Genomic DNA, 8,545 nt, shown 5'->3' with positions numbered 1-8,545 from the left:
GTAGGAAGTAGCTCTGGAAGCTGATGAAGGTGTTGGTCTTGACGATGTTTGGACAGCTCTTACAGCAGAACATTCTGGTGAACAGAGACTTCATGGCTGGAGGACCGGTCCAGGTGCTCATCATGGAGTTGGCGATCTATGAATGTTAAAAACAGGAAAATACGTGATACAGCGTCCTGCTCCTGTTCTATCTGAGCTGATGTGTGACAGCTAGCTATCCTCCTCCTGTTCTATCTGAGCTGATGTGTGACAGCTAGCTATCCTCTTCCTGTTCTATCTGAGCTGATGTGTGACAGCTAGCTATCCTCCTCCTGTTCTATCTGAGCTGATGTGTGACAGCTAGCTATCCTCTTCCTGTTCTATCTGAGCTGATGTGTGACAGCTAGCTATCCTCTTCCTGTTCTATCTGAGCTGATGTGTGACAGCTAGCTATCCTCCTCCTGTTCTATCTGAGCTGATGTGTGACAGCTAGCTATCCTCCTCCTGTTCTATCTGAGCTGATGTGTGACAGCTAGCTATCCTCTTCCTGTTCTATCTGAGCTGATGTGTGACAGCTAGCTATCCTGCTCCTGTTCTATCTGAGCTGATGTGTGACAGCTAGCTATCCTCTTCCTGTTCTATCTGAGCTGATGTGTGACAGCTAGCTATCCTCCTCCTGTTCTATCTGAGCTGATGTGTGACAGCTAGCTATCCTGCTCCTGTTCTATCTGAGCTGATGTGTGACAGCTAGCTATCCTCTTCCTGTTCTATCTGAGCTGATGTGTGACAGCTAGCTATCCTCTTCCTGTTCTATCTGAGCTGATGTGTGACAGCTAGCTATCCTCCTCCTGTTCTATCTGAGCTGATGTGTGACAGCTAGCTATCCTCTTCCTGTTCTATCTGAGCTGATGTGTGACAGCTAGCTATCCTCTTCCTGTTCTATCTGAGCTGATGTGTGACAGCTAGCTATCCTCTTCCTGTTCTATCTGAGCTGATGTGTGACAGCTAGCTATCCTCTTCCTGTTCTATCTGAGCTGATGTGTGACAGCTAGCTATCCTCTTCCTGTTCTATCTGAGCTGATGTGTGACAGCTAGCTATCCTCTTCCTGTTCTATCTGAGCTGATGTGTGACAGCTAGCTATCCTCTTCCTGTTCTATCTGAGCTGATGTGTGACAGCTAGCTATCCTGCTCCTGTTCTATCTGAGCTGATGTGTGACAGCTAGCTATCCTCTTCCTGTTCTATCTGAGCTGATGTGTGACAGCTAGCTATCCTCTTCCTGTTCTATCTGAGCTGATGTGTGACAGCTAGCTATCCTCTTCCTGTTCTATCTGAGCTGATGTGTGACAGCTAGCTATCCTCTTCCTGTTCTATCTGAGCTGATGTGTGACAGCTAGCTATCCTCTTCCTGTTCTATCTGAGCTGATGTGTGACAGCTAGCTATCCTCTTCCTGTTCTATCTGAGCTGATGTGTGACAGCTAGCTATCCTCTTCCTGTTCTATCTGAGCTGATGTGTGACAGCTAGCTATCCTCTTCCTGTTCTATCTGAGCTGATGTGTGACAGCTAGCTATCCTCCTCCTGTTCTATCTGAGCTGATGTGTGACAGCTAGCTATCCTCCTCCTGTTCTATCTGAGCTGATGTGTGACAGCTAGCTATCCTCTTCCTGTTCTATCTGAGCTGATGTGTGACAGCTAGCTATCCTCTTCCTGTTCTATCTGAGCTGATGTGTGACAGCTAGCTATCCTCCTCCTGTTCTATCTGAGCTGATGTGTGACAGCTAGCTATCCTCCTCCTGTTCTATCTGAGCTGATGTGTGACAGCTAGCTATCCTCTTCCTGTTCTATCTGAGCTGATGTGTGACAGCTAGCTATCCTCTTCCTGTTCTATCTGAGCTGATGTGTGACAGCTAGCTATCCTCTTCCTGTTCTATCTGTGATGTGTGACAGCTATCCTCCTGTTCTATCTGAGCTGATGTGTGACAGCTAGCTATCCTCTTCCTGTTCTATCTGAGCTGATGTGTGACAGCTAGCTATCCTCTTCCTGTTCTATCTGAGCTGATGTGTGACAGCTAGCTATCCTCTTCCTGTTCTATCTGAGCTGATGTGTGACAGCTAGCTATCCTCTTCCTGTTCTCTATCAGCTGATCCTCTTCCTGTTCTATCTGCTGATGTGTGACAGCTAGCTATCCTCTTCCTGTTCTATCTGAGCTGATGTGTGACAGCTAGCTATCCTCTTCCTGTTCTATCTGAGCTGATGTGTGACAGCTAGCTATCCTCCTCCTGTTCTATCTGAGCTGATGTGTGACAGCTAGCTATCCTCTTCCTGTTCTATCTGAGCTGATGTGTGACAGCTAGCTATCCTCTTCCTGTTCTATCTGAGCTGATGTGTGACAGCTAGCTATCCTCTTCCTGTTCTATCTGAGCTGATGTGTGACAGCTAGCTATCCTCTTCCTGTTCTATCTGAGCTGATGTGTGACAGCTAGCTATCCTCTTCCTGTTCTATCTGAGCTGATGTGTGACAGCTAGCTATCCTCTTCCTGTTCTATCTGAGCTGATGTGTGACAGCTAGCTATCCTCCTCCTGTTCTATCTGAGCTGATGTGTGACAGCTAGCTATCCTCTTCCTGTTCTATCTGAGCTGATGTGTGACAGCTAGCTATCCTCTTCCTGTTCTATCTGAGCTGATGTGTGACAGGTAGCTATCCTCCTCCTGTTCTATCTGAGCTGATGTGTGACAGCTATCTGAGCTATCCTCTTCCTGTTCTATCTGAGCTGATGTGTGACAGCTAGCTATCCTCTTCCTGTTCTATCTGAGCTGATGTGTGACAGCTAGCTATCCTCTTCCTGTTCTATCTGAGCTGATGTGTGACAGCTAGCTATCCTCTTCCTGTTCTATCTGAGCTGATGTGTGACTTCCTCTTCCTGTTCTATCTGAGCTGATGTGTGACAGCTAGCTATCCTCTTCCTGTTCTATCTGAGCTGATGTGTGACAGCTAGCTATCCTCTTCCTGTTCTATCTGAGCTGATGTGTGACAGCTAGCTATCCTCTTCCTGTTCTATCTGAGCTGATGTGTGACAGCTAGCTATCCTCTTCCTGTTCTATCTGAGCTGATGTGTGACAGCTAGCTATCCTCTTCCTGTTCTATCTGAGCTGATGTGTGACAGCTAGCTATCCTCTTCCTGTTCTATCTGAGCTGATGTGTGACAGCTAGCTATCCTCTTCCTGTTCTATCTGAGCTGATGTGTGACAGCTAGCTATCCTCTTCCTGTTCTATCTGAGCTGATGTGTGACAGCTAGCTGTTCTATCTTCCAGCTAGCTGTCCTCTTCCTGTTCTATCTGAGCTGATGTGTGACAGCTAGCTATCCTCTTCCTGTTCTATCTGAGCTGATGTGTGACAGCTAGCTATCCTCTTCCTGTTCTATCTGAGCTGATGTGTGACAGCTAGCTATCCTCTTCCTGTTCTATCTGAGCTGATGTGTGACAGCTAGCTATCCTCTTCCTGTTCTATCTGAGCTGATGTGTGACAGCTAGCTCCTCTTCCTGTTCTATCTGAGCTGATGTGTGACAGCTAGCTATCCTCTTCCTGTTCTATCTGAGCTGATGTGTGACAGCTAGCTATCCTCTTCCTGTTCTATCTGAGCTGATGTGTGACAGCTAGCTATCCTCTTCCTGTTCTATCTGAGCTGATGTGTGACAGCTAGCTATCCTCTTCCTGTTCTATCTGAGCTGATGTGTGACAGCTAGCTATCCTCTTCCTGTTCTATCTGAGCTGATGTGTGACAGCTAGCTATCCTCTTCCTGTTCTATCTGAGCTGATGACAGCTAGCTATCCTCCTCCTGTTCTATCTGAGCTATCCTCTTCCTGTTCTATCTGAGCTGATGTGTGACAGCTAGCTATCCTCTTCCTGTTCTATCTGAGCTGATGTGTGACAGCTAGCTATCCTCTTCCTGTTCTATCTGAGCTGATGTGTGACAGCTAGCTATCCTCTTCCTGTTCTATCTGAGCTGATGTGTGACAGCTAGCTATCCTCTTCCTGTTCTATCTGAGCTGATGTGTGACAGCTAGCTATCCTCTTCCTGTTCTATCTGAGCTGATGTGTGACAGCTAGCTATCCTCTTCCTGTTCTATCTGAGCTGATGTGTGACAGCTAGCTATCCTCTTCCTGTTCTATCTGAGCTGATGTGTGACAGCTAGCTATCCTCTTCCTGTTCTATCTGAGCTGATGTGTGACAGCTAGCTATCCTCTTCCTGTTCTATCTGAGCTGATGTGTGACAGCTAGCTATCCTCCTCCTGTTCTATCTGAGCTGATGTGTGACAGCTAGCTATCCTCTTCCTGTTCTATCTGAGCTGATGTGTGACAGCTAGCTATCCTCCTCCTGTTCTATCTGAGCTGATGTGTGACAGCTAGCTATCCTCTTCCTGTTCTATCTGAGCTGATGTGTGACAGCTAGCTATCCTCTTCCTGTTCTATCTGAGCTGATGTGTGACAGCTAGCTATCCTCCTCCTGTTCTATCTGAGCTGATGTGTGACAGCTAGCTATCCTCTTCCTGTTCTATCTGAGCTGATGTGTGACAGCTAGCTATCCTCTTCCTGTTCTATCTGAGCTGATGTGTGACAGCTAGCTATCCTCCTCCTGTTCTATCTGAGCTGATGTGTGACAGCTAGCTATCCTCTTCCTGTTCTATCTGAGCTGATGTGTGACAGCTAGCTATCCTCTTCCTGTTCTATCTGAGCTGATGTGTGACAGCTAGCTATCCTGGTGAACAGGGACTTCACAGAGCAGTGGAGTTCGCTATCTAGACACAGAAGATACTAAATAATAGACATATTAGCTAGTAATCTAACTGGGATGACACATGACACCCTGAAGAAGGTTTCCTGGACAAAACGTTGCAATATTCATTTGAAAGTTAACTGCAAGGGGACAAGAGAGTGTAACTGAGATGAGATTTTCTAGTCTGGCTTCTAGCAGACTGGCTTCTAGCCTGTTACATGAGGAAGTGACAGAGCTGAGGGTCTCCCTGCTCTCTCTCAGCAGGATATTAGAGAGAAGGACAGAGCCGAGGGTCTCCCTGCTCTCTCTCAGCAGGATGTTAGAGAGAAGGACAGAGCTGAGGGTCTCCCTGCTCTCGCTCAGCAGGATGTTAGAGAAGGACAGAGCCGAGGGTCTCCCTGCTCTCTCTCAGCAGGATGTTAGAGAAGGACAGAGCCGAGGGTCTCCCTGCTCTCTCTCAGCAGGATGTTAGAGAAGGACAGAGCCGAGGGTCTCCCTGCTCTCTCTCAGCAGGATGTTAGAGAAGGACAGAGCCGAGGGTCTCCCTGCTCTCTCTCAGCAGGATATTAGAGAGAAGGACAGAGCCAGGGTCTCCCTGCTCTCTCTCAGCAGGATATTAGAGAGAAGGACAGAGCCGAGGGTCTTCCTGCTCTCTCTCAGCAGGATATTAGAGAGAAGGACAGAGCCGAGGGTCTCCCTGCTCTCTCTCAGCAGGATATTAGAGAGAAGGACAGAGCCGAGGGTCTCCCTGCTCTCTCTCAGCAGGATATTAGAGAGAAGGACAGAGCCGAGGGTCTCCCTGCTCTCTCTCAGCAGGATGTTAGAGAGAAGGACAGAGCCGAGGGTCGCCCTGCTCTCTCTCAGCAGGATATTAGAGAGAAGGACAGAGCTGAGGGTCTCCCTGCTCTCTCTCAGCAGGATGTTAGAGAGAAGGACAGAGCCGAGGGTCTCCCTGCTCTCTCTCAGCAGGATGTTAGAGAAGGACAGAGCTGAGGGTCTCCCTGCTTTCTCTCAGCAGGATATTAGAGAGAAGGACAGAGCTGAGGGTCTCCCCTGCTCTCTCTCAGCAGGATGTTAGAGAGGACAGAGCTGAGGGTCTCCCTGCTCTCTCTCAGCAGGATGTTAGAGAGAAGGACAGAGCCGAGGGTCTCCCTGCTCTCTCTCAGCAGGATGTTAGAGAGAAGGACAGAGTCGAGGGTCTCCCTACAGGGCTGGGGCGAGCGGTCAGGATGTTGTCATTTTTCAGCAAGGTAAACACAAGGCCCTGGGGTGGACGGGTGTGTGTATATGTGAGTGTGTGTATCTAAGTGCGGGTGTGTGGACTCTGCTTGGACTTGCCCCGAAGCCTTTCCTGCCGGCTCCCACTCATTCAACAAAGACAGCCCATCACCGGGCTGCCAAGGCTATCAGGGGTACATCCTGTTAACATCAACTAGATAAATTCAATTCTGGAAGCCAATGAAACCATGAAATTAAATAACCATGGAACTCCACATTTAAAGAAAATTATTGATTCAGGTGAAAATATTATAAATGGAGGAAATGAATCGGATATGGGGGGGGTGACGGATAAAGCCAAAACAATCCACAGGATAATAACGTTCTACAGGGGTTGTCGAATTGGGTTTTAAAAGAAGAACACGAAGACGAGGAGGGTGGGTGGCCTACTGCCACAGCAGTCCCCTTGGCTTAGAATAAAGGAATGATGTGCTCAACTATGGATTCACCACACTAAAACCCCACCGTGGTTAATGGAGGGATAAAGATGGATGTATGGGTGAAGCGGACCTCTTACCTTGGCGAGGCAGAAGCAGGCGCCCTGGCGGACCTCTTACCTTGGCGAGGCAGAAGCAGGCGCCCTGGCGGACCTCTTACCTTGGCGAGGCAGAAGCAGGCGCCCTGGCGGACCTCTTACCTTGGCGAGGCAGAAGCAGGCGCCCTGGCGGACCTCTTACCTTGGCGAGGCAGAAGCAGGCGCCCTGGCGGACCTCTTACCTTGGCGAGGCAGAAGCAGGCGCCCTGGCGGACCTTGTAGAAACACTGGTCCTGTTCTAGGATGTCAGTGAGGGCCAGACGGGAGGCCGGCGTGGGGAACTTCTCCAGGGCTAAAATAGACTCCTCCTGGGCCACGACGTCACGCTCGTACCTGAGGAAGATACTTCTGAACCATGAAGAATACTACCAGGACAAACAAACACACCTTTTCTCCTTCGCATTGAACTCCATGTTGAAATGGCAGATCTATATGTGCTATCACAGCCCTGTGGCGTGATCTGTAGTCGCGGCGCCTCTGTGGCGTGATCTGTAGTCGCGGCGCCTGTGGCGTGATCTGTAGTCGCGGCTCTGTGGCGTGATCTGTAGTCGCGGCTCTGTGGCGTGATCTGTAGTCACAGCCCTGTGGCGTGATCTGTAGTCACGGCCCTGTGGCGTGATCTGTAGTCGCGGCGCTGTGGCGTGATCTGTAGTCGCGGCTCTGTGGCGTGATCTGTAGTCGCGGCTCTGTGGCGTGATCTGTAGTCGCGGCGCCTCTGTGGCGTGATCTGTAGTCGCGGCGCCTCTGTGGCGTGATCTGTAGTCGCGGCACTGTGGCGTGATATATAGTCGTGGCTCTGTGGCGTGATCTGTAGTCGTGGCTCTGTGGCGTGATCTGTAGTCGCGGCACTGTGGCGTGATCTGTAGTCGTGGCTCTGTGGCGTGATCTGTAGTCGCGGCACTGTGGCGTGATATATAGTCGTGGCTCTGTGGCGTGATCTGTAGTCGTGGCTCTGTGGCGTGATCTGTAGTCGCGGCACTGTGGCGTGATCTGTAGTCGTGGCTCTGTGGCGTGATCTGTAGTCGTGGCTCTGTGGCGTGATCTGTAGTCGCGGCTCTGTGGCGTGATCTGTAGTCGTGGCTCTGTGGCGTGATCTGTAGTCGCGGCGCCTCTGTGGCGTGATCTGTAGTCGCGGCACTGTGGCGTGATCTGTAGTCGCGGCACTGTGGCGTGATTTGTAGTCGTGGCTCTGTGGCGTGATCTGTAGTCGTGGCTCTGTGGCGTGATCTGTAGTCGCGGCTCTGTGGCGTGATCTGTAGTCGCGGCTCTGTGGCGTGATCTGTAGTCGCGGCACTGTGGCGTGATCTGTAGTCGCGGCACTGTGGCGTGATCTGTAGTCGTGGCTCTGTGGCGTGATCTGTAGTCGTGGCTCTGTGGCGTGATCTGTAGTCGTGGCTCTGTGGCGTGATCTGTAGTCGCGGCTCTGTGGCGTGATCTGTAGTCGCGGCTCTGTGGCGTGATCTGTACTCTGTGGCGTGATCTGTAGTCGCGGCTCTGTGGCGTGATCTGTAGTTGCGGCGCCTCTGTGGCGTGATCTGTAGTCGCGGCGCTGTGGCGTGATCTGTAGTCGCGGCTCTAAGGCGTGATCTGCAGTCGCGGCGCTGTGGCGTGATCTGTAGTCGCGGCGCTGTGGCGTGATCTGTAGTCGCGGCGCTGTGGCGTGATCTGTAGTCGCGGCGCTGTGGCGTGATCTGTAGTCGCGGTGCTGTGGCGTGATCTGTAGTCATCTTTGTCATGTTTGTAAATAAGGATAGTCTTTTTTAACTTGTGCTCAAGAATACATGAAGAAACAAATCCATGCAACGGCCAGTTCCTAAAAGTAAAAGGTGAAGAGTCCTGTACCTGAGCTGGTACTGCCACATGAAGTCTGCCTGCTCAAACTCCACCTTACGCAGGATGGACATGTCCGGATCGATCCGGATCCACAGCAAGGGAGAATCCGCACTGCGGGAGAAACAGAGTGAAGTTTTAGG

General features: G+C 50.5%; 1 protein-coding gene across 1 annotated transcript in view; it reads right to left on the bottom strand.

The window, feature by feature from the left end:
* The window catches only part of taf2 (TAF2 RNA polymerase II, TATA box binding protein (TBP)-associated factor), a 52,594-nt gene that overhangs the window by 19,090 nt on the left and 24,959 nt on the right, over positions 1 to 8,545 (bottom strand). Inside the window, exons 16-18 of the mRNA XM_052504033.1 lie at positions 8,415 to 8,516; positions 6,755 to 6,905; positions 1 to 136 (exon numbers count right to left, since the gene is read on the bottom strand). The exon at positions 1 to 136 is cut by the window's left edge and continues 5 nt beyond it. Coding sequence (XP_052359993.1) covers positions 1 to 136; positions 6,755 to 6,905; positions 8,415 to 8,516 — 389 coding nt within the window. The remainder of the gene's footprint in view (positions 137 to 6,754; positions 6,906 to 8,414; positions 8,517 to 8,545) is intronic.

The sequence above is a fragment of the Oncorhynchus keta genome, unplaced genomic scaffold (assembly GCF_023373465.1).
Source record: "Oncorhynchus keta strain PuntledgeMale-10-30-2019 unplaced genomic scaffold, Oket_V2 Un_contig_18645_pilon_pilon, whole genome shotgun sequence".
Taxonomy (NCBI): Eukaryota; Metazoa; Chordata; class Actinopteri; order Salmoniformes; family Salmonidae; genus Oncorhynchus; species Oncorhynchus keta.
This window is presented reverse-complemented; position numbering and strand designations above follow the sequence as displayed.